The sequence below is a fragment of the Lissotriton vulgaris genome, chromosome 1_1 (genome assembly GCF_964263255.1).
Source record: "Lissotriton vulgaris chromosome 1_1, aLisVul1.2, whole genome shotgun sequence".
NCBI lineage: Eukaryota > Metazoa > Chordata > Amphibia > Caudata > Salamandridae > Lissotriton > Lissotriton vulgaris.
This window is the reverse complement of record NC_141685.1, coordinates 614,960,737-614,987,001: the sequence shown is the minus strand read 5'-3', so window position 1 is coordinate 614,987,001 and position 26,265 is coordinate 614,960,737. Positions and strand designations below refer to the sequence as shown.

The following is a 26,265-nucleotide window of genomic DNA, read 5'->3' as shown; positions in this document are numbered from 1 at the left end:
CAAATACTATATTTGCTGAAAATGCTTTAGTGAGAAGGCTCACCTGCACATCCTGTGTATATGTCGGGAACCAGTTTGCTCTTACCTTGTAGAACCTCCCCCTGTGCAGAATAAATATTAGGTGAAATTCTGATACCTTTAGCACTGGACAAATGTGGCTATAGCCAAAAATGAAGAAGGGCAATTAAAATATATCTGGCTATTATAAAGTTGGAGGGCAAAGACCGTCACCGACAGGTAAGCATGAGTGGCAAATAAATTTGAGCAAATTAGAATTAAAATGTATCCATTGCGTAGGAAAACTTGAAAGCAAAGCACGTGCATAATAAAAACCAATAAAAGGCACCAGAAGGTTATGAAACAAGGTATTTTTCGTTTTTAAAGTACGACTACGTGTTCGTTGCGGGGGTAGAAATTTATGACAAAAAATGTGGTTAAAATTGGCTGGCAAAAATTCCATTCTTATTTTTTCCAGATGTTTTAAGAAAATGTATTTTAGAATTCTTCTTGCTTGTAGCTACTTAAGATAATCCTGGTGAGACAAAAATATCAGGGAGAACATCAAACACAGTCAATTCAATGGCAGCAGTACCTTACTCCTAACTGTAATACTGAATAACATTGTTGCTGTCTTGACCTTTAACTGTTTGACTGGTAGTGCAAATAGTTCAAACAAGCAACATATTGTGAAGTTTTGTATGCAGTAATAAAAATTGATATTGTAGACTACATCATTGAAGCCCAAGTCAAAGACCGTTCTTCAACAAAAAGCCCTTCGTCAAATGAAGGCCTGAGTGCCCGTTTATCGAGTAGTCCTCCAAAATCGGGCTCCATATGGTCTGGATTGACACCTACACAAAGAAAAGGTATTTTTTCAATCACTGACCGTTACCCTTTACCTTTGCCCGTGCTGCACTGCAGTATGTGTCAGTGTGTGCATGTCATGTTATGCAAATGTATACTTAACACAATGTAACCACTGTGCTTTTTCACCACCGTTTACTAAACCCGTTTTACACTAGTTGTTAGTGTATATATGTATGAATTTTTGTTTTTTTCATTCCCTTGGTTTTAAAGAGTTTTCTACACCCATTTGCTTTCATTTTTCTACTCATACTGCTATGAAATATTTGGTCAGCCATTTGGTGTTTAGTGGTTTTCGTCTTAAATGATTTACTTAAAATATACAATTTCTTTGCAATAGCCAAGGCTTGCAATAATAAATCCACTTAAACTACTTGAACCTTTGTCCTTGCCTTTTAGGTCTACCTACTGCACCACCGAAAAAGAAGGAACAAAAGAGATACAGGAGTGTCATATCTGACATATTTGATGGCACGATTATAAGCTCAGTGCAGTGCTTAACTTGTGATCGGGTGAGTGTCATCAAAGACTTCACAAAAAGCACTCCATTATGCACCATTGACCTTTAATGAACGGCTTACAGGCAAATATTTATATTGCCACCTGATCTGTTGAAGAGCCCCTGGCATGAAGTTACAAAAAATTAATTCATTGTTTTAAGTCAGATAAAGTAAATTAAAGGATCGAACAACTGGATTTTAACATCAAGTTCCCTGCCCAATCATAAGGGAACCCCAGGACTATTTACGCAATATATCTCATTCAGATATTTCATATAAGGAGTCAGCTTCCTTCACACAAACTTGGGATCCACAGTTGCTGGTTTCACATAAAGATGAATCATTACATGTAATATAAAAAAACACGGAAGAAAGAAATGGGCTGTGTACTCTACTTTGGTGGTAATGTTGTCTAGAAATTGGTCTGGCATAGAATGTCTGATTCTTTTTATTTCCAAAGGGTGCTGTTCCTAGTGACTTAATGGTCCCTATGGATAGGATTTAGTCTGAGGCCATATTTTATAGGGATTTTTTTCAAAAATCAATCTGATTAGAGTTATCGTGGAAATCTTGTTGGGTAATATTTATCTGCTCATAATGGTCACTTAATTTATTGGAACAATTCCTTGTATCAGTATTGTGGCTTCTAATAGATCAATAATCCTTTTTATGCTTTTCAGTTTTGTTCAAACTAAGCATTTTCTATGTTATCTCAAGTTACTAATGTTGCCTATTTGGGTAATTTCAGTGACACTGTTGTCCATCTCCTTATAACATGCTCTGGTGTACAAAGGCATATGTCCCTGCCAAACACGTCCCAGGGCAAATATAGTAGCAACACATCTCAAGCGTGATCACACTAAATAATATTACTTCATGGAAGCGACAGCATGTAAATTATCTGTTCTTCCACAGATCATTTGAAAGGGATTTTACAAGGGTCTTTTTTCAGTAATATATTTTGTTGTTCTGTATCTTTAACATAAAAAGATCTATATCAGTATACACTTCCTGTTCTATTGCTTACCTCCACTTTAGATATCTGTAACACTGGAAACATTCCAGGATCTGTCTCTGCCTATTCCTGGAAAAGAAGACCTTGCAAAGCTGCATTCATCAAGCCACCAATCTTCGCTGGTCAAAGCAGGGTCATGTGGAGAAGCATATGCCCCACAGGGCTGGATTGCATTTTTTATGGAGTATTTCAAAAGGTAATTCATGTACATGGAAATCTTAACTGCTTTGCACTACATCTGTCAGTAATTACTTATAGTGATCGTTTTATTCTTTTTCAGCTGGTTTTGGGGTCCTGTTGTCACGTTGCAGGATTGTCTTGCTGCTTTTTTCACAAGAGATGAACTTAAAGGTAAGCATAACAAGCATGGGCATAGCCAATAGTTCTCGCCTTTGGGACTTTGTAAGTGTTTAGCCAAGCAGCACATTCTGTGTAACTGTACTAGATTGATGTAGTGAACTCCCAGTATTAAAAGTTGCACCACAATTCATACTAATAAGTCTGCTTTCACTCACGTTTGCCTTGGAAATTTACTTTTTTTTTTTGTTTAGAAGAACTTTATTAGGTTGCACTCTTCTCAACAGTGCTACCAGGATGCAATGTGTGGTCCCAACCCTTTACAACAGGGCTAACGCAGTTTATATTCGCCATTCCCATCACATATTTGCAAGAAGAGTAGAAAGCCTTGTCCTAGAAGGAATCTATGTAAACTCTTAAGATATTTTAAACCTCTGCGTGCAAGTCACCTTTTCGTCGTCGTTTGATGCTGGGGCGCATCTTGTTTCTAGGTGTGACAGGCATGAGGGTGTCCCATAAGAGAAGAGCAGGGTCATTTTACAGGTCATCCTAGGCTTCGTGCTGGAAAAGGAGTTCACAGCCCCCACCACCCTTCCCTGCTCCCCATGTAATTACTATAACATTAACTTAAATTACAGATAACTTCTTCCTAAGCTGTAAGTCTGGAATGTAAGACTCAAAACAATTTGCAATGCAATAGGTCTCGCATTTACTAGAGTTTGAGCTATTGACATTGTAGATTACTGTGCCTTTTATTAATGTGTTGTTTTTTTAAACAAATACATAAAAGGCATTGTCAATTACAATGCCAATAGCATAAACACTCAAAAATGCGAGACCTATTGCATTGTAAATGCTTGTTTTACTGAGTGTGCAGCTGTTTAAATTAGTGCATGGAGCCACATTGTGTACCCAGGTGTGCAGTTTGAGATCCTTTGTAAGTATGCCCTCGATACCCTGAAATATATCCCTGGTCTGTCATCCCGGTGAGAGGCACGTGAAAGCAGCAGGAAAGGCAGGCTCGTCATAGTTTATTCTCATCAGGACAGTGACAACCCGGAAGAATAAGAAGACGCCCTGCGTGCGGGTCACTATTGGCCCCTAATGTTCCTGCTTTCCCGCGGCAAACCTGCCCATGCGAACGGCCAGGTAAATCACCACTGATGGTCTAAGTAATAACAGTAAGCAAGTGTGGAACAGCTTTCGTGTTGGTGTGTACAATCAAACACACACACACACACACACACACACTCTCCTTGAACACACACACACGCACACATCACGTCACAGCGTACGCACACCCGTGTCAAATGCACACACACACAGGTAAGGTATAGAACTCACACAGTGCATGAAACAAAGGCAGCAATCACCCGGACAGAACCAAATCTTTCCATATATGCGCACACACAGAAGCACCACACACCGCAAAAAAATGTCACACGGAACACATGCACACCAAATACCCGAGACACACAGCACAAACACAAAATATATCCAATCACTCACACCAAAAGCAACCTATACATCTCACATACAAACAAAATAGAAACATGGCCACTGAACACACACCACACACAGTTGTAAAAAAAAGATACCCTAAACATAAAGCGCACATGTACACCTACACAAGCACTGGTGAATAAGTTATTTGAAAGAAACAGGTTAGTGTTAGATTCCATACCTTAGAATATCCCCAGGCGTCAGACTGGATCCGAAAAGTTTTGCGTAGCAGTCTGTAGGCGTCGTCTGCGGCTGTCGTCGGCGTCGTTGGCGCCGGGATGACGTCAGAGTACTTAGGCGCCTCCCTCGCGCGCTAACGTCGTCCTTCTTTTTTCCGCGCCAGCAAGCGCAGATCTGGAAAAAGCAGTACTTCTTAGTCCCTTTTTGACTAACTTTTTGGATCCTTTTTCGAGTCGGTAGACTCTCGGTGCCGATAGGGATGCCCGGGTTCAAACCCTGTGCCGATTGTAACAGCCTGATGTCGGTTACCGACCCCCACCATCGGTGCCTGTATTGCCTTGGGGCCGACCACAACGACAAGTCGTGCCCCGACTACCGGGCCTTGACGTCGAAGGCTAGGTGGGAGCGGTCCCGTAAGCGCCTCGAGCTCCGGCAGTCGGGCCCGCGCCGTTCACTGTCCCGGTCGAGGAGGAGGTCGAAGGCCCAGTCGCGGGGCCACAGTCATCACAGCTTGGCGAGTCAACACCATGCGTGCGTTGGGGCGTCGCTCAACGCCGCATTCGACGCCGAGAGAAGAGCAATTCTATGATCCAGCCCCATCCTTTGCACCTGACTATCAGGAGATGGGAGGATTGGGAGGGGTCTTAGAACCTCTGGCACGGGAGTGCCAGTCGTATCAGGACTGGGCAGTTGAGCTAGGGGAAGCCAGTGGTCTGGACACTTCGCCCGACACTGGATTTGTCTCCCCTCCTACCATGGCTATGGAGGAGCGGGCTGCTTACAGCGTGTTGTTGATGAGGGCGGCCAGGCCTTGGCTCTTGAGCTCCCCTTCGCGGCCGTGAGGACTAACCTCCTCATGAGGTCCTTAAACCGCAGGCATGCTCTTCGGAGCCTCTACTGCCGATTAATGAGGCCCTTACTGATGTTCTGTTGGGCACCTGGTCCAGGCCCCCCTGTAGATCGGAACGTGGCCAGACACCACCGCCCGGCCCAGGCCGAACCTAGCTTCCTGTCCACCCACCCCAACCCCGAGAGCCTGGTTATCCAGGCCTCTAACTCCCATACCACATTCCCGACTGCTCCACCTGATCGGGAATCCAAAAGGTATGAGCAGTTCGGTAAGAAGCTGTTCTCCTCACTTAGTTCTTCACTTAGTTTGGGGTTGCGGTCGGTCAACACTGCTTGCCTTTTGGGCCGTTATACCCACTCTCTGTAGGACACAGTCGCGGACGTGCTGCCAAATTGCCCGGAGGAGGCCCGGGAAAACTCGCTGAAGCTCTTGCGGAAGGTCTAGATGCAGCACGGTACTCTATTTGATGTGGGCTGGATACCACGGACTCGCTGGGCAGGGCGATTTCCACGACGGTGGTGGTTCGCCCCCACCAAGCCTGGCTGAGGTCCGCCAACTTTTCGGCTGATGTCCAGAACTCACTCTAGGGCATGCCGTTTGATGGCCGTCGCCTCTTTGGCGACAAGGCAGACAGTGCGCTTGAGCGTTTCAAGGACTCCAGGGCTACGGCCAAGTCCTTGGGCCTGTCGGCCCAGCACCAGCAAACTTCTGCCTATCGCTCCCTTCGTGACCAAGGAAGGGGTGCCCCTTCATGTCCTGCCAGCCACGGGCAGCATACCAACATCCAGTGCGGTGGCGGACGTGGTAACCGCCGTGGCGGTGCCAGGGGACAGCGGCGAGGCCAGTCCACATCCACGGCCGCAGCATCCGCCTCAAAGCCTTCCTAGTCTGAGCTTTCTGGCCCATTTGACGGCAGTGGGGGGCAGGGTTCGCCATCACCTCCTCCACTAGCGCACCATCACATCGGACAGGTGGGTGCTGCAAATCGTCCGAAGAGGCTACTCCCTCCCCTTCGAGGCGACTCCTCCAGCCATGCCACCGCAGTACCACCGCGTGTCGGGGGATCACTTGCAACTTCTGCAAGAGGAAGTTACAGCCCTCTTGGCCAAGGGGGCCATAAAGCGCGTTCCTGGGCCAGAAGTAGGGTGTGGTTGATACTCCCACTACTTTCTGGTTCCCAAGAAGGGCAAAGGGGGCCTACGCCCTATCTTTGACCTGCGGAACGTCAACGGCTTCATCTGGGAGGAGAAGTTCAAGATGCTGACTTTGGCTCGGGTCTTAGCTGCCCTAGACCCCGGAGACTAGATGGTAACATTGGACTTGCTGGATATATAATTTCACATCCCCGTCCTGCCTACCCACCGGCGTTACCTGCGGCTCACGGTAGGCCAGGAGCACTTTTAGTTTACCGTGCTCCCCTTTGGCCTTACCAGCGCCCCTCGGGTGTTCACGAACGAGATGGCGATGGTCGCTGCTCATCTGCGCAGATTAGGAGTGTCAGTCTTCCCCTATCTTCGCGACTGGTTGTTAAAGGCGGGCTCGCCCCAGACAGTCGTCAGCCACCTCCAGACTATGGCCGACCTCCTGCACCTGCTGGGGTTCTCCATCAATGTGCCGAAGTCACACCTGTGTCCCTCTCAGAAGCTCCTTTTCATTGTAGCGGTTCTGGATTCGGCGCAGTTTCGGGTTTATCCTCCCGAACAGCGGGTTCGGGATATTCAGGCTCTGATTCCGATCTTTTAGCCTTTATCCAGAGTCTCGGTCAGGTTGACGCTGCGACTTCTGGGGCTGATGGCCTCCTGCATCCTTCTGGTGCACCACGCCAGGTGGCGGATGCGGGCTCTGCAGTGGGACCTGAAGTTTCAGTGGGCCCAGCAGGGCAACCTGTCTGACCACGTCCTGATCTCGGAGGGCACTGCGAGACAGTTGCAGTGGTGGCTCACGGACCGCGATTGGGTCAGCGGCAGATCTCTCTCCCTACCCCAACCGGACCATGTAGTGGTGACTGATGCTTCCCTCCTGAGATGGGGGGGGCACATGGGAGAGAGGGAGATCAGAGGCCTCAGGTCTCCGGTGCAGTCCTGGCTCCATATCAACCTTCTAGAGCTGCGGGCGATCCGGCTTGCACTGAAAGCCTTCCTTTCCTCTTGTCGGGGATGTGTAGTGCAGGTGTTCACGGACAACACCACCCCAATGTGGTACTGCAACAAACAGGGCGTGGTGAGGTCGTTGACCCTTTGTCAGGAGACTCTGCGCCTCTGGCAATGGCTGGAACACTAGGGCAAGTCCCTGGTTGTTCAACACCTGGCAGGTTCCCTGAACGCCAGGGCGGATGAACTGAGCCGTCTGTGCATGATGGATCACGAATGGCATCTGAACTCGGACGCCAGGTCTCTTTCAGCCGTGGGGAGAGCCTTGGTTAGATCTGTTCGCCACAGAAGAGAACGCGCAATGTCATCAGTTCTGCGCGTTGGAATTTCAAAGGCGGCACTCGCTCTGAGACGCTTTTCGTCGCGAGTGGAGCTGCGGTCTGTTGTACGCCTTTCCACCTATACCACTTCTGCCCAAAGTGCTGAAGAAGGTCAGGCGCGATCGGGCCCAAGTCATGCTTGTGGCTCCGGATTGGGCACGAAGATACTGGTATCCCGAGCTACTCAGCAAGTCAGTCGATATCCCCATTTCGTCTGCCTCTTCAGGAGGACCTTCTGTCACATCAGCAGGGGACGACCCTTCACCCGAACCTGTCCAGTCTCCACCTCCATGTGTGGAGATTGAGCAGCGGCAGTTGAGGCCATTTGACTTGCCTCCTGAAGTCTGTAATGTCATTCTGGCAGCCAGGCGTTCCTCCACAAAATCGGTATACGCCTGCAGGTGGAACAAATTTGTGGCATGATGATCAGCAAAGGCTGTGGATCCACTTTCTGACCCCCTTTCAAAGGTTCTCCTCTTTCTTCATTCTCTTGCCCAGCAGGGCTCTGCTTTGGGCACAATCAGAGGCTACCTCTCTGCCATTTCAGGCTTCCTGATCAGCCTGCTCTTTTCAAGTCCCCTGTTGTAAATAGATTCTTCAAGGGCATCACTCACATTTTATTTATTTTTATTTTTTTAAGTTTTCTATAGCGCGTACAAGACCCTTGCGGGTGTCGGACCGCTTCACAGGCAGTAGTATCGTCATATAACTAAGAAGTACAATCAGCTAGTACAAATATGTTACAATATCACGGTTAACACATATATACAAGAGTGTATGACAAGATTTAAGTGAATTTGGCTAATAGAATCGCTTTCACTTCTTTTTTGAAAAACGCTACGGATGGGTTGAGTCTTGTTTTGGGGGGTAGGGCGTTCCAAATCCTGGGTTCCATTCCTGAGAAGGTATGGATGTATGTCTTCTTCTTGGAGAACCGTTGTGGCTTGATAAGTAAATTGTTAGAGCTCCTGGTGGATCTGTTACCTCCAGATAGTACTAGTTTCTCTGCTAGGTATCTCTGGGTTTTTTGATGCAACGCTTTGTGTCATCACGGCGATTTTCAAGTGGATTCTGGCCTCAAAAGGGAGCCATTTGAGGGCGCGGAGGTCAGGGGAAATGTAGCAGTTTCTTTTGGTGCCGGTGATGAGTCTGGCGGCTGAGTTAATTGATACTCTAAGGGGAGCGATAGTAGATCTGGGCAGTCCGCAGAGGGCAACGCTTCCATAGTCCACTCTCTGGATAACTAGAGTTTGAACTGCTTGTTTGAGGTCATTAGGCGGGATGAAGTGTTTCAGTTTTCTAAGAGTATTCATTTGGAAGTTGGCTCCTTTAGTTGCCGCACTGATGTGCTTCTGCATATTTAGCTTATTGTCAACTGTGATTCCTCGGGATTTAGCAGAATCTATGAAAGGCGGTTGGCCTTCGAGTGCTGTGAGGTGCTTCATCCACTCGCCGATGCTAGCTGTTTGTTTGGGGGGGGGGGGCGATTAGTAGAAATTCTGTTTTTAGGGTGTTTAGTTTCAAATGGTTCCTCGCCAGCCATGTCTGTGTATTTTGAAGTGTTAAGTTCAGCCATGATGTCTTCAGGTGATTGGACCTTAATGTAAAGGTGTGTATCTTCGGCGTACATGTGGTATTGGATATTTGAAGATTTGAGTAGCTCTGTGAGAGTTTCCATAAACAGATTGAAGAGTGCTGGGGAGAGGCAGGATCCCTGTGGGACTCCTACGGTGACTGGATCGGGTTTAGATAGCGATTGGTTGATCTTGAATCTTTGGGTTCTGTTTTGGAGGAAGAAAGAGAACCAGTTTAACACAGTTTCTGATAGGCCCATTCTGTGTTCGAGGAGATCGAGTAGGTTCTTGTTCTTGACCTTGTCGAAGGCTGATGATAAATCAAGCAGGATTAACAAACAGGCCTTGTTTTGGTCCAGTAGTTGAAGTGCGTCGTCAATTATGTGCGTCATGGCTGTTTCAGTGCTATGCCCTGATCTAAAGCCTGACTGGAACTGATTGAGAAGGTTGAAGTGATCGATGTGATTACTGAGTTGCATGTGAACACATTTTTCTAGTAGTTTAGCAAAGGTCGAGATGTTGGCGATTGGGCAATAATTGTTCAGGTCTGACGGGTTCGCCCTAGGTTTCTTTAGGATGGGGGATACCTGGCCCTCTTTGAGAATGTCTGGAATAGTTCCGAGCAGAAGGGAGCTATTTATGATCCTAGTCCAGTGGGGCACCAACAATGGAGTGAAGGCTTTTAAGTGGGAAGCTGGTAGAGAGTCCGTGAAGTGGTTGGAGGGATTGAGAGAGACAAGCGTTTTCAAGATATCTTCTTCATTGTAGCAGTTGAAGGCGGTCCAAGCGGCGTTGTTCTTGGGGTCTGGTTTAGCTAAGCAAGTCATGTGAGTGGTCAGTGGGGAATTCATGGGTGAGATGTTAAGAGATGCTAGATCCTTGAGCAGGTCTGTCTTTAGTCTTTCTGTCTTTGTTGTGAAGAAGGAAGCGAGTTCCTCGCAGTTGAGTAATGCTTCCGGATTATTTTGGGGGGAATGTGAGACGCCCGTAGATTGAGGTTTAATTATTTCAAACAATCTTTTCGGTCGGTTTTTGGCCTGATCTAGTTGATTGCGTATGAAATGTAAATGTAAATGTATTGGCATTTATATAGCGCACTACTTACCCGTAGGGTCCCAAGGCGCTTCGACCGCTGCGAAACCCTTCCTGGCTTCCCTGAGAGATGGTACCTTAATGGGTATCTCTAGGGTGAGACCAGGCATCCCCGGCCGTCTGGTGGGGCCGTTAGTGAAGATGAGGCAAGCTAATGCCCAGAGTTGCCGAGTGTGATCACTGATCAGAGTGGGCACCGAGGCGAGAGAATTATCGAGTCCGCTGACCCTGGTCCAGAAACCTGCCGCGCCGGGAATCGAACCCTGGTCCCGGGCCGTCCTCTGCTCTCGGGCAGCTTTTGATCGTCTGATCTTCCTGAAGTAGGTGTTTCTCGTGCTTCTTAACAGTCTGAGGCGGCTAGCGGATGGAGCGGCTCTCCATTGTCTTTCAATTGCTCTCAGTGCTCTCTTATATATTATTTTAATCTCCCATCATGCCAGGGGTTCGTAACTTTTGTGGAGACTCTTTTTAATTGAAGGGGAGCTAAGTTGTCTAGTGCACTCTGCATAGAGTGGAAGTACTGTTTAGTCAGATCATGAATGTCATTTAATGCCTCGGTTGGGGGTGTGAAGAGATGACTGACGGTGGCGAGAGAATCCTGGTTAATGTTATCGAGGTTCCTCTTCCAAATTTTTGTTCTCCTAGGTTGGACAGAGAGTGGTTTTGCTTCTACCTGGATGTGGAATGTGATTATGTGATGGTCGGACCAGTCGCAGGGGAAGATGGACTCAAGCTGGGTAGTGTCTGCTTTGGAGAATACAAGGTCGAGGATTGTACCGTTTTCATGGCTGGCGCTGTTGCAGATTTGCAATAGGTTGAAGTGGGGCAGGAAGGTTTTGAGACTGTTAACCTCTGGATCATCACAATTATTCCAGTGTAGATTGAAGTCCCCCAGGAAGATCTGGGTATTCTGTTGTTCGACATTCGTGTTTACTATATCCATGGTCTGTTCGATGAAGATATGGTTGTTTCCCGGAGGGTGGTAGAAAGCGTGTAGAGAGCATACTGGTTTGTTATTGTTAGTAATGTCTAAGCTCAAGTATTCACAGGAGGAGAGCACTGGTGAATTGGAGCGGGACACCGTGAGGTTGTTCCTATGAATGCATGCAATGCCCTCTCCCGTCTTCTCGCGTCTATCTAATCGTGTGATGTGATAGTGTGGAGACACTAGTATGTCTAGGATGGGTCCGGATGATGTAGTTAGCCACGTTTCCGTTAGGATTGTGAGGTTTGGTTAGTTGGTTATTATGAGGTCAGCTATGTCGGCCGCGTGGCGTGCTGCCGATCTACAGTTTAATAGTATACATTTAAGCTGAGTCTTGATGGGAATCGGGTTGTGGGTATGAGTGATGGGTATTCTCTTGAGGTCATTTTCAACGATACCTCTGGGAAGTTGTCTTGCAGTTCTAGAGATATTGGCCTGTATAGGTTGGATTGAGGATTGCTTCAGCGTGCTGTCCGTGTAAGCTGCTTCATGTGGTGTAGAAGGGGGCTTGTAGGACTGAAGAAGGGAAGAAAGGTCTCTAGGTGGTAGGGGTGATGAGGTCCTGAACGGACAGGAAGGCACGTTTGGGAAGGGTACTGTGATCCACCTGGTGGCTAGCTGCGGAGGGGAGCTCTTGTGGATTAGGGTCTGAAGGGATTTGATGTCCTCTTTGGTTTGGTGTAGGCAGAGTAGAATCTCATCGAGTTTGTGAACGGATGAAGGAACTGTCATATTGAAGTCGTGTGCTGTTAGGTGGGGAGGGACTATTGCTCTTATGGTGTTCAGGGGAGCATCGTGGGCTGGTTCATCATGTGGCTGAGAACCCCTGAGGTGGTCCGAGGATAGGGGAGGGATGGAGATAAGGGTGACAGAGTCTTGATGAGGGAAAATGAAGAAATGGGTGTGTGGTGAGAACCTCAAGGGTGGTCTGCGAAAGATGAGCGGGGAGAGCTAGGAGTAAGGTCTGTCATGAGGACTTTGGGGGTGGGAGTGTCATTCGAAATGGGTAGGCTGAAACAAGGGTGGGTAGGGTTGTGCCTGTAAGGAAGGAGAATAGTGGTGAGGGACGGGGGGGCGTCTGGTGACAAGTTGAAAGGTGCGTAGGGCGAGAGAGTAGTCGTTGCAGTGGTGGTGCTACTGGGGGAGGAGTCTGGATTGCGGGGATGAGAGTTATTACCCGGGGTGCCAGTTACGCCTGGGGTGGGTGAATTTTCATTATGGTGTAAAGCTAGATGGTGACCCGCAGGGGAGTTCGGTGGGGGGACAGAGAGCACACTAGGTGGGTGGTGTGTTGGTGCAGTGAGTCGGGCGCTAGCGACTTTTGATTTGATGAGCGGGTAGATGTCGTCAATTAGGCAAAGGTTATGGTCTGATGCCTGTATGAGGACGACCCCGTTATGTTAGATGGTTACTGTGGTAGTTGCTTTGAAGAACGGTGAAGGAATGATGGGTAGAATAAGACCATGTGCGGTTTTCTTACTGGGTGCCGTTGCGAATAGGGCGAGAAAGGCTTTACGCCATTGGGCTCTTCTTTTGGTGAAGAAGATGATGTCATTGGTTAAATGACCATTATTGTTTGAGAAGTAGGGGTCGGAGAATGGAGTTTCCGGGTGGGATTTAAAAAAATTGTGTTTGAAGCCCTTGGCTGCTTTTTTTTGTGCGATGGGGTGGGTATCTGATAGAGTAAGTATGTGCCCCGGTCAGATCCATAATGAAGGTGGAGCTTATAGGGAGGAGGGAGGAAGGTTTTAGGGGGAGGTAGGAAGGTGTTAGGGGGTGGGAGAGGTGAGGCCCCTCTCAGTCAGTGCGCTTGTGGGGATGCGGGCTAACTGGGGCGGGAGGTAGTGTGACACTAGCCTGCGGTGTGAGGGCTGTGTACTCAGGGTGTGGTCTAAGATGTATCTGCCATAATGTTTAATGTTATGTGGGAACGAGCGCCATTTTGAAGTTAGGCGTCCCGTTCTGCTAATATCTTGCCAGTATTAGTTTTCATTGGGCTTTCCCATCCTCATGGAATATGGGATGCCTCAGTGGGACTTGAACCTTGTTCTGACTTATTTGATGTGCGCTCCCTTCGAGCCACTTCATAATTACCCTCTTCGTCTTCTTACTCTTAAGACTGCATTCCTGGTTGCCATCACCTCTGCCAGGAGAGTGAGTGAGCTCCAGGCTCTATCTTCTCAACCTCCTTTCCTTTCTGTCCATCCGGACAAAGTTGTCTTGAGAACGCGCCCTCCTTCCTGCCCGAAGTAGTCACAGCCTTCCACAGCGGGCAGTCCATCACCTTACCCACCTTCTTTCTGCCTCCGCATCCCTCGAAAGAGGAAGAGAGACTCCACCGTCTGGACCCAAAACGTGCGCTCTCATCCTATCTGGACCGCACACGCCAGTTCCGGATGGACCACCGGCTCTTTGTTGGTTACTTGGGCGCTAAGAAGGGACGGGCGGTGCACAAACGAACCATTTCTTGATAGGTCGTTTTGTGCATAAAGGCTTGTTATTCACTGGCTAAAAGAAAACCTCCTGTGAGGCTGCATGCCCATTCCACTCGGGCCCCGGCGGCTACTACTGCCCTGGGTCGTGAGTCCCCTTGCAGGACATCTGTCAGGCAGCTACGTGGGCCTCGCAGCACAATTTCGCTAGACACTATTGCCTGGACAGCCAAGTCCGGAGAGATGGCTTTTTGGTCCGTTCTGTTCTCCAGGACTTTCTGGTGTGATAATTGGTTCGCAGACCCACCACCGGGGTTGGTATTGCTGGGGTATCTATTCTAAGGTAAGGAATCTAACACTAACCTGTTTCTTTTAGATATACAAGTTACTTACCTTCGGTAACAATATATCTGTAAGAAACAGTTGTTAGTGTTAGATTCCCAACCGCCCCACCCATCCTCCCCGTTCTGCGAACCAATATCTAATGTTAAGGTTCTTCCCTTTGAGGGCTCTAGTTTCATGGCACCAGTGTCGGTTTTTATCATGGCTTTGCGTTTCTGGTGCGGAAAAGCTGTGTATAAGATCTGACGTCAGCGCGCGAGGGCGACGTCTAAGTGCTTCGACGATGTCATCCCGGCGCTGACGACGGACGCGGAGCCACAGACGACACCTACCGACGCGCAGGGGTACTGCTACGCAAAACTTTCCGGATCCAGTCTGACGCCTGGGGATATTCTATGGTAAGGAATCTAACACTAACTACTGTTTCTTACAGATATATCGTCACCGAATGTAAGTAACTTGTGCAACACACACATACCTCGAGCCGCACACCACACGAATAATCGCATCCAGACAGCACACGCATACGGAGATTTACAAACACATGCTCGAACACGCACGTAAGCACACATATGCAGGCACGTGCATTTATAAGTGTACTAGTGAATTGCACTGCTATGTAGAAATAACATTCTTAACACTTAAAGGTGGTTTCGGGAAGTAATATGTACATCAATAGCGGCGCAGTAGCTTCGACGGCACAACAAGTCTGCCAGTTGCTTTGTGTATATAGTTATATAGGTGATTACGGTTTGTCCGCAACAATTCTCATGTAGAAGGGATCTCTGGATGCACAGCAGCCCAGCCTCCTATAGCAGTGCCTTAACGTGCACATTCGGCTCAGTAAAGGCATATATGGCCCGTGACACTTTTGTTCCCCTCACACCAATAGGAGCAGAAATTACAAGCGCCAGAGATTTATCCAAAAGTACAGAAAGCAAATGTGCGCAACTTAGGAAAATAAACCCACAAAAGGAGCCCTAGATCGCAAAAGCACCGCTCACATGAATGTTACAAGGCGCATACCCAAAGCCACTGAAGAGACGTCACAATATAGCCATTCACCTGTATAACAGCAAAATAAGTTTGTGCGGAAGCAGGACAGCTGTGCAAACTTATTGTCCCAATAGCAACTCAAGTTTACAATGTAAAAGGCATGCCTGCGAGTTAGCAGAACGATCTCACGATCCCACAGACAACAACACCACACTCAACAGTAAACATCATGGAACAGGCACGTGCCCCTTGCCCACAGGATACAATGACCAATGAATAGACTATATTCGTCATGACCAATGAGCGACCCACAATAGACTCTACCGCAAAGTCTATTTAACCCCTTCGATGCTTGTGACAAGGTCAACTCGTCATGGGTGTTACCTGCGCTGTGCTTATGACGAGTTGACCTTGTCGCAAACAATGGGACTTTGAAAATTGCAGCGCACAGCGGGAATGTACTATAGCAAGGATGCGGTTAAGAACTGACCGTTTTTTACCTGCTTTGTTTCCCTTCAACGTCTTTGGTAGCTGCAACTTCCAATTCTCTGCAAGACAAAACGCACCAGAAACTGGGTCAACAGTAGCTACAAAAAAAAATATGAAAAATAATCAAAGGCGGCAAAAATTGGGCCGATGCAACCAAAACTGGAATCATGCCTACTTGAACGGGAAAGTACACAGGAGGGAAGGGTAATGTCGAGCACAGTGCAAGGTTATGAACGTCTTAGAGGGATCATGTACGTCTTAGAGGGATGGATTATTAAGGGGAAAGAGAGACGCCGCGGATGAGGACTCTGTACATTCAAGACGTACTGCAACCATGTTTGGGGTGCAGGACACGTATTACTGGATGGGTGAGGTAATACTGCAGATTTATGAGAAGATGTGGTGCGTAATTATGGGGCTGTGCATGCTAAGGGCGCAGAGTGCATTGCTGTAACAGAGGTGATAAATATTTGAGGCAATGGGGCATCCACACCGAAAACGAAATGCCAAATTGAAGTGGCATATCGCAGAGACCTGCGCCTCCGCGGCGCAAATTCAGAACTGGACAGGCTGTCGCACACCCGAGCCTCGTCCTGCAGCAAAGAACCCGACATGGTATTCCTGTCCTTGCTCTCAGCCCTCTCTACAAAGTAAATGGTGTCCAAGCCGTGCAGCCTATCTGCCCTCCAACCGCCCAGTCTTGGGGTCACTGCTGTGCATCTCCTCTCTGCAAGTCCACCACCTGTGCACCCTCAGTCACCTCATTAATGTAAGGCGTCGAGCAGTGGCACTGCATGGGCAGCCCTCTGGGCCTGGCTGCGGCTCCTTCACTCCGCTCACCTCAGGGCCGCGGACATAGAGGCGCTTGGCGGGGCCACCATTTTCTCCCTACTCAAGCCGTTCAGGAAGAGGATGCTGCGCGCCACTACCAACTTCCACTTACCAACGTAGTGGCTGTTTAAAACAACCATAATGCAACAATAACGTGCTTACATTAAAATAAAAGATTTTTAATAGTGAAACCCGCCCGTAGGTAAGTAAAATAGTCAAATATTTTGATGTGTTATGTGCCTAAACGTACTATTATTTCGGCGAAACACACTTAACCACAAAAATTGTCGTTCGAAGGAGTTAACTAAATAGTCGCATTTCTTTAGCCTATCGTTTGTGATCTTTGGGTACAAGTGAGGTATTTGCTAAGTTTCAAGATGGCCGCCAGTGTTGTGTGAAACAGTCAATGTTTCTCATATCAAACCGACGACTATGTTTGGAACGAAAGTCGCCCTTGCCCTGCAGTGCAATGTAAGCGCAGCTCTTCTAGCATCTTTCCGTACTCCACTGCGACATTGCATTTCTTATTACAAGCAAAGCGCTCGCTACGACGTACACTTTTCTGCCATCCCACTTGGACGGACTCGGCCTTGACTTCCTGCTGACGTAAAAGGTTTATTATCTTCTTTATGGGGCCATCTGTTTGGACCCATAAAGAAGATAAGAAACCTTTTACGCCAGCAGTAAGTCGGGCAGCCAGTCTGAGTGGGACGGCTCTGAAAGAGAAAAGTGTACCTCAGAGGACGCTCTTTTCCAATGGCTGGCCACCGTTTAGCATGAACGGTGACGCCAGCGGCGGAGCATCCTTCCCCCCCCTGCCTCGATGCCTGCCTGCAGACAGACGCTGTGTTCAGACCTACGGAGACGCAACGGTCTGTGGCGAGGGACACCCTGCAGATACACCCGCACCACAAAGCACCCACTACACCAGCGCCCGACAAGAGATGCCATGGCATGGTCGATTGGAGCCTGAAGCTAGCCGCCCGCATGCCACGCACGCCACGCACTACATTAACAGTTCGGCCACAGTATATTGAGCATGTTCCTACACCCCCACTCCCCTGAATTACACGTCAGAAAAATATCCTATTTCCAGGATGTCACACAAGGATTCAATTACACTGTCAACCTGAGCTGAGAACATCATGAAAATCCGAGGTTTAGTTGCAGTTCAATGAAGCTGTGTGTGCAGGTTTTTGTTGACCTTTTTCTGTGTTCCTGAGAACAATGTACCTGTTGCAACCATGGAGGTGAAAGACTAAGTGGGTGGAGTAAAGCCTTCTGTTAGCCAACTTATACCAAAGTCCTTGTTTCAGAGATCTTAGCCCATCGTAACAAGGTGCAGTTTTTTCCCGATTGAAGGTAAGAGATAGAAGACATAGGTTTGATTTTCAAGTGTTCCCATGGATGTTCACCATATTCACTGCTCCCATGGACTGCCCCTTGGGTAAGGAGCATTTAGCCAACATCTTAGCCTGCTTGCTAGCTTAGCTACCGAAACGAGGGAAAGAAGTCCTGTTTCTTACTATCTTTCATAGCAGATATTTTTTAAGTTTGCCTCTTATACTTGATTGTTAAAATAAAACCTTTTTTTTAAAGATAAGCATGACTTATTTTTGCTCCTTTCTTTTATGTATCCAGGTGATAACATGTACAGCTGTGAAAAGTGCAAAAAGTAAGTTCTGTCAACATGCCCTATTTCAATGATTTGGTTACAATTTGTATAAAGTTTTCTGTAAAGAGAAAAATCATATGTCAAGCAAACGTGTGTAAGGTGAAGTAGAAAACAAGAATTTGCAGTGATTTTCTGAACATTACATTTATACCTCACACAGACAATTATAAGGGGACTTACTCTGAGATTCAGTTAAAAAAAGTTTATTAGTGAATGCTTACTAATCTATTTTTGTTGGTGGAAGGCAAAAGCTCTGAATTGTATGATAATTTAAAGTCTCAGTCGCTGTTAATGTGACATTATGGGCCTGATTTAATTCTTGGTGGTAAGGATACTCAGTTGCAATAGAGACGGAGTATCCTCCCTGCCAAGAACGCTGTTTCTCCTCCACATTTAGATGTGGGCGGCCCTTCTCTGTGATTAACCTGGAGACTACTCTGTCTCCACCTTGATGAATCCCTCCAACGGCCCTGGGCAGTAAGGGCTGTTGAAGAAATGGCTACTTGTCCGTCCACCCAATATGAATGGGTGGACATGTAGACATTTTTTACTGTTCCTTACCGCCAGGTAACACCAGTTCAGAGAGCCAAAACTCAATTTCTCCATCTTGTCCCAATTGAAAGTTGCCCATGTAATATGTTACAGTGCAGCTCCAATGATAACCTATAGGACAGAAATGTCAAACACACCAGTACATGTCCTACATTTCACATACACTGCACCATGCCCTTGGGCCTTACTTGTATGAAAAGAGATAATTAGAGCCTGGCAAGTTTGAGCACTTGCCAGGTCGACATGGCTGTTAAACTGCACGCAGACACTACAGTGGCAGGTCTGAGATACCTTTGAAAGGCTACTTGTTTGGTTGGCACAATCAGTGCTGCAAGCCCACTAGTAGCATTTGATTTACAGGCTCTGTGCACACATTTACAATACTAGGGAGAGCATATGTATTTTATTACTGATTTGCAGTGATAATGTGCGCAGAGTCCTAAAACCAACGTAAAATGGATCAAAAACAGGAGGGCAAAAAGAAAAAATGCCAGGTCTAACAGGTCGGTTCCTGACAGTACCTTTATGAATGACTGCTTGTTAGGCAGTCTTTTATACATTTTGTGGACTGAGTTGTCACAGCCTGGTGTACATAAAGTCCTCTGCCAGGTTAATGGTGACTACTCCATCCACCAAAAATGAAATCGGCCTCTATTGTCATTGTGTCAGCCAAAGGACCACTTTTTTCAGGGATATTGTACAATCAGTAATTTTAGGTTTAACTACTTGTCTTGGACCAGGTGAATTGCAGCACCTGAATGAGAAGTATAGGAAGTCATTCAAAAAGTTTTAGTACATTCCCCATATTGTAATGGACGTGGTAGGAGAATCTAACCCTCTACAGGATAGTTTAGGTGTGCGGCCAGAGGCTCTCTAAATGTTTTGGAAAAAAAGCCAAAATGTTGAATACTACACCACAATGTTGAAAATGCATTGACTGAAATCAGACTTAACAGGCAGATCAAGCAATGCAACAAGCAAAATATTCCAGCATTGCAATACTGCATGATTTGCCTCAGTCCCCCGGGGAGCTATTTCCCCAGAGCAATAATTATTTCATTTGCACATCTGAAAAATATGTGCAAAGTACAGCATTATTAATCCACTGCACATAAATATCTGCACCCAACAATTACTGTTCCTAGCTGATGCACTGTGCTCCATGTAAAATATATCTATAAAAATACCTATACCACGCAAAGTAACACCACTTTTTAAAATAGCATTAAGGGCAATAAATGTCCATAATTTTTCTTTCATCAGTCAATGTTTTCACTGTATGTGCTAGTACTTGCTGCCATCATGCACCAAAGTATGTGTGTCTTGGTGTTCCTGAAATAGCATAGTGTGCTGCTAAGTATATTAAGGTGCTATTACAGTATTTGACAATTATTCTAATAAGATGAAGCAGGTAAAATATGTCCGCATTTAGTTAATGTGGAAGCCTTCGTGGGGTACTCACATCTTCAAAAGTATGATAAGGTTGCTCAATCAATCAATCTACGCCTACCCGTGGACATACCCAGCAAAATACCCAGTAAAATGAAATATCTACATCTGAACAGTGGAAATTCATCAGATCACTTTCGGGCGGGGGGGGAGTAGGGTGGTGGGGTGAAGGCGGGTGCGGGAGGTCCTGCCGCACACATGGGCTACTGGGCCACAGCCATTGTGGTTGGGACCTTTTGCCTCTCGTGTCTTGTGACCCCTCCTCCTGCATCTGTGCAAACTGGATTACGTATGCAACTTCCGCACTTGGCTCTCAGGGTATTGAGGGAGAAAATACTTCTCAGATAAATTGTGTGGGGAGGCGGCAACAGACACAATAACTTGTTGTCCGACCCAATACATGCCTTAGTAAATAGAGAAGTACTTTAATACCACCCCAAAACGAAGTACTATAGTAATGGGGGTTCAGCTACAATGTTCCACAGTGTACAGATGCGGTGTCATCACCTGGCTGTACAGTTCTCACACCCACTAAGATATTGTATCAGTGAAAATACCATAGACCTGAATAAGGGACTGGTTTAAACTCACAATTAGGCTTGGACGAGCAGTTCATGCTTGCAGTCTTTCTATTGTCCAGGATTTTCTTTCTCACTCCCTCTTCTTCCCACCTGTGATTGGCTAGGTGTAGCTACAGCATTGCGTTGACATTAGAACAGTAGGCTACAACTAATTTTTCACAACACCTAAATTCCCATATGGGCCTCACTAACAATTTCCTCTTCCAACTATACACATTAATATTAATCCAAAGCATTCTATCACTTGCTCCCCTTGCTACACGCACAAAATAGGAGTACCGGTTGTCCTTGGTACAACCAAGCACAACCTACAGTGTAGCAGACTCTTGAGTCTACGAAAGTGTGCTGGCGCCTCACCTTGGGAGTACTACGCACAGTGCAAGTCAAAGTAATACCTTCTGTCTAACAGTTTAGCATTCACCATGTTTGCCAAGAGTAACAGTGAGTGTTTTGCTCTAACATTACATAATCTGATAGTCCAAGAGAGTAGAAAGATTTCCCTGCTGTCCCTGAGTAATATCGATTGCCGATAGTCTTTTTTTCATAAAGTATTGTTTCAGAATATTTGCAAACTATGAGAAATCACATTACAGGAAAGCTACCTTAAACTGTACATTTCCAATACCAGAATATCTCAATTTCTACACAAGTAGTTAGCATGTTTTAGACTATTTGACTCATGGCAGATTTGCAATCTTCTGTCTTAATAAGACTCTACTTTGAAATAAAATAAAATGCTACAGCCCAGAAGCTTAGAGATAGCAGAACGTTTGTTTTTGCTAGCACGTATTGGTAGCTAGCATGAGGTAATACGCAAATAATAATTACACTTGCTTTCTTTGACTCTACTGAGAAACGCCTCTCATAGCCTGACCCCGAGTGATAATTAAACCACCATGGAAGCGATCCTTTAGGCATTAAAAGTATATTTTATGGAATAATGTTGGTTTTGATATGTGTTGTTTCTCTCCACATAGGTTAAGGAATGGTGTAAAGTTCTGCAAAGTTCAAAAGTTTCCAGAGGTATTTATACGAGTCTCTAATACTCATTTTTTCATATGGTTTGAAAATATAAACAATGTAACTCAACCTAATTATGTTTTGATTAAAAAAAGTGCTGGTGTATACATAGTAAATACATAGAATACATTTATAAGACAATTGTGTATGAATGCTTGTGTTTATTTCTATTACAGATACTGTGCATTCATTTAAAGAGATTCAGACATGAACTTATGTTCTCTACAAAAATCTGCACCCATGTATCTTTCCCATTGGAAGGGTTGGATCTTCAGCCTTTTCTTGCTAAAGAGAGTCCGGGCCAGATTGTAATTTATGATCTGTTGTCTGCAATTTGCCATCATGGTACTGCTAGCAGTAAGTACATTGTTTGCATCATCCTATACTACACGCTTATGTTGATGTAATCCTTGTATTTCATCTTGCCGTTGTGTTTTATGATTGTGTTGTAAAATAACCAGGTCCTCAAATGTATATTCAACCACAGGGACTGGCTACAAGCACAGTCAGGCTCCAACTGACCCTGCACAGAACCTCCAACATAGAACAGTAATAGAACATTCCAAGTTCTATGCAGCTTGCATGCCAAGTAGCATATAAGTAGCATACAACAGATTGGTGTAGTTAAGCTCAGATACAGGACTCCCTATTGCAATTTGCTGAAAAAGTACATTTTTTATTTCCAGTAATTTGTCTAAACGTGAAATTATGGACAGTTTGTTGTATTTTTTTGGACTTTGAATCGGGGATACTGCTGATGATTTGTGACGAGAAAGCATAGTGTAAATAATAACTGAAAAACATTTTATAACAAGGTTTTATAATATGGTTGTGAGCCGAGTGCAATTTCAAAATTGTTTTACAGCCTTCTAGTTTTTATACATATTTGCATTTAAAGCCGATATATGCATCATCTTGATGGGCTAATTGATCAATGAACCTCATCTTGCATTATATTTATTAAAAGCATAGGCATCTGATGTATTTACCATTTGCACATTCCCGAAGTCACTGAGGCAATCCGTCCTTTGGTTTGATGTTGATGCTGGAAACACTTCTAATAGAAGTAGAGAAAATAGTTCCTTGTCGGAACACAATCTTAAAAACTGAACTGCTTTGAAGGCCTTCACTGTGGTATAGGAGTAGGTGATAATGGTGTCTATATTGCAACACGTGCACATTTACGGGTTGCTAATCAGATCAAGGGGGCTTGCAATAAAAGATTTGTTTTTTGTAGCCTAAATCTGAGGGAGGAGGGATTGTCTGGGCAGAAAATGGACTAGCACACCCAAGAACAAAAACTTTCACGGTCTAAATTGGTAGAGGTCGAGTTATATTGAACTCTAGTTTCATCTGGTTGACTTTTTATCTCTCACATTTAATGCCACAGGCATACTTGGAGCCTGTTCTTTTCAGTATCTTTTCCAGTCCTTCAATTTTGTTTCGAGTTTTGTCTTGATTATTGTTTGAGGAGGAGCGAGCCATGCTTGATGTTTAAAAGTAGAAACCGTTCCTTCTGCATGCAGCAGCAAAGTATACATTTTAACGCCTGTTGACAGTTGCTGACTTCCACAGGAAGAATCTGCTTTTTTCATTGGCTTTGCATGATGCTTAATTTTTCATAGACGTTTGGCAAGGAATTGGTGTAGTCTTTGTTGTGGTGCGATTAAGAAGTGCCACAAGTACTATCTGGCTGTACGCAAAGCTAGGCTCTATGGCATTAGCGATTTTAGAGCAGAAATTAATAAAAGTTTTTAATCAGGATTGTTTTACTAGGTTGTTCTTTGAGTTTAAAATCATATGTTCCCCCCAGTGATTCTGTATTAGTATTTCCCTAGCAAAAAGCTAGGTATGAAGTGGCAAAGAGTAAACAAGTGTAATCAACGTCAAGTGCATGAATGGTGGGATGGAACGACTGCCTGTGTCATGGTATAAGCAGAGCAAGAAGGATCTGTTGAGTTTTTCACATTTAGTTGTACTTGTCTAATATGTTATTTCCCAATAATCCCCTGAATTTAAGACACTAATATATAGTTCTAAGGCAAATATTTCAAAGGTATTCATTTCTTCATTGTCGAAACCTGGTTCTATTCCTGAATAGTAAGGTATTATCTGCTAAGCAAAATTAGAAGCGTGGTCATTCACTATACTGTACATGAATGTATTGACTTTGTGAGGCTGTGCTGTGTCAAAGTAAACATATATCTGGGGATTTTGAAAATGAGATGAGGTTGGAAACCGAGCACTATGTAATATAGCTTTTAGTGGAACATACCTGAATATAAGTTTCTCCATTTCCTCAACGCCCCCACCCCATTCGATTCAACAGTGTTGTTACCCATTTGGGAGTTTTCTGATGAATGCTACTTACTGCAGATACCTCACCTTATAAATATCTTCCATTTCCCACATTGTATCTGGAAACCATTTTTTCCCAGTAATAGTTCTGTATTGTCACCAAGTGGCACCACACAGATACAACTTCACCGTTCCACGGTGTGACATTAGGACATTCTAGGCACCGCATGGTGCAATTGTGTCTGTTCCCCTTTCCTTTCTTTATCCACAATGTTCAGCGCTTCTCCCTGCTATTCTGACAAAATTCCTAAGCTATCAACAGCAATGACTCCTCCTAAAGTTTGTTTCAACTTTGCCCGTACATGCTGTAAAAAGAGGTAAATATCAGATCGACATGACATCTGTATGTCATGCCTTGGATCTGTTCCAGAATCCCGTAGCGTGTGATTTTTATTCCTCAATGTATCCGAAAGCTATAAAGACAAGGAGACCAAGTTATTTTTAGCCAAAACACACAGGAACACTTCAGAGCAGGCCTTCTTTCCTTCAAATAAATTTCCAAACAAGGCAGGGAAGGATCTCTGTAGTAAAGTTCCCCTTTTTGTTCATGGTCACCCCCACTTTTTGCCTGGTACTGATGCAGTTTTGACTGAAGGTGCACAGGGTTCCTGCTAACCAGGTCCCCAGTGTCTGTCATCTTTCCCTAAAACAAGGTAACATGTTAAATTGTCCACTAGTTAGCAAGGACTTTAGCACCCCTGCAAGTCCCTAGCTACCCTTGGTACATAGGTCTTGGGTACTAAAGGACTGCAGCATGTATTGTGCCACCCTGAGGGACCCACAAACAAAGTCATGCAAACTGCCATTTCAGATGCATGAAATGCTGTGAAACATTTTGAAAACACACCCTGGCACACACTCAGTGTGCGATGCCCACAGACACTACATGCAATATATGTAAGTCAACCCTGCAGCAGACCTTACAGCCCTAAGGCAGGGTGCATTATATTACATGTGAGCAGATATGACCCTGTGATGTCGAGTTTGACACTTATACTTTGCAAGTGAACAGGGAAGCCATCTTAAATACATGTACTCTGCACTGGTCATTACGAGTTACCCAGCTACATAAAGGCTTTACTGAAAACTGTGCTGTTTGGTAGCAAAAACATTGTCTTAATAAATCCATACGGATCTCAGTATCCCAATATAGATTTATTAAGACATGCACCTTAGATCGGGCTCACACAAGCCCAGATTGTGGCTCTGTTCCATCCCCACAGGACTGGTAGCATGCCCACACAATTATTGGTGGAGGTGGCATAGCCCTGTTACAAGCGGAGTCTTCGCATTATGCACCCGGTCGCGCCATCTCTTCCTATACAAGGCACGCCCAGGAGGTATCGGACAGTAATGGGTGCAGAACTCGCCAGCTGGGAGGAAGTGGGCGTGCTCACACTTGGTGACTTGTATACTGATGAGCTGATCATGCCATTTGAGGAGCTTGCTGACAGCACGTCACTACCGCCAGGTCAGTTCCTGGTGCACACTGCAGTGATACGTACCCTGAGCTCACTGTGGGGCAATATGGCACAGAAACCCGACACTCATCTAACTATTCAGTACTTGCACAAATTGGGTTTGGGGTCATTATCTTACCAAGTCGTTTGCAGACTCCCTCAGGACCCACATGGCACCGAACCTGCTTTCACTCTGCGCTCATGGGGATTCGGATTTGCAGAGACCCACTACGGAGCGTGAGTGGGAAAATATACTAGGGAGCCCCATGAGAATACCCCGGAATGTTCGTTTTCGGCTCGTTCAATATTACAAAGCCTATAGGGTCTACCTGACGCCGGAACGAATAAATAAATATTTTGATCGGCCAGATGCCAAGTGTGCACTGTGCGGCGAAGCAGGTGCAGACCTACTTCATATGCTGTGGTCGTGCATGACTCAGCGGACATACTGGGGCACGGTCACTATCTGCTTGGCACAGTGCACGGTACGCACCTTAGATTGGTCGTGGGAACTATGCATATTGGGATTATACCAAAAAACACAAAGTAACATCCAGATATGTTGACTTAGGTCTCATAGTGGCCAAGCACCTACTTACTCGCCGTTGGAAGTCCCCTGCCCCGCCTGCCTTGAAAGCCTGGTACCTGTCCCTATTGTGCTGGGCGCAGGTAGACAGTGTAGCGCTCCGCCGTGAGGATGCAGTAGGTTTGCACAAGCAACCAATAGCAGCGGCTTGGGATGTGATTCTG

General features: G+C 45.8%; 1 protein-coding gene across 2 annotated transcripts in view; it reads left to right on the top strand.

Annotated features, from left to right (window-relative positions):
* The window catches only part of USP33 (ubiquitin specific peptidase 33), a 325,757-nt gene that overhangs the window by 127,746 nt on the left and 171,746 nt on the right, over window positions 1–26,265 (top strand). The window contains exons 11-17 of one of the 2 annotated variants that reach the window (XM_086954140.1): window positions 726–866; window positions 1,264–1,376; window positions 2,403–2,575; window positions 2,660–2,730; window positions 18,062–18,095; window positions 21,655–21,700; window positions 21,874–22,054. In XM_086954140.1, the coding sequence (XP_086810266.1) occupies window positions 726–866; window positions 1,264–1,376; window positions 2,403–2,575; window positions 2,660–2,730; window positions 18,062–18,095; window positions 21,655–21,700; window positions 21,874–22,054 (759 nt within the window). The remainder of the gene's footprint in view (window positions 1–725; window positions 867–1,263; window positions 1,377–2,402; window positions 2,576–2,659; window positions 2,731–18,061; window positions 18,096–21,654; window positions 21,701–21,873; window positions 22,055–26,265) is intronic. The other variant, XM_086954147.1, reaches the window with a different exon arrangement.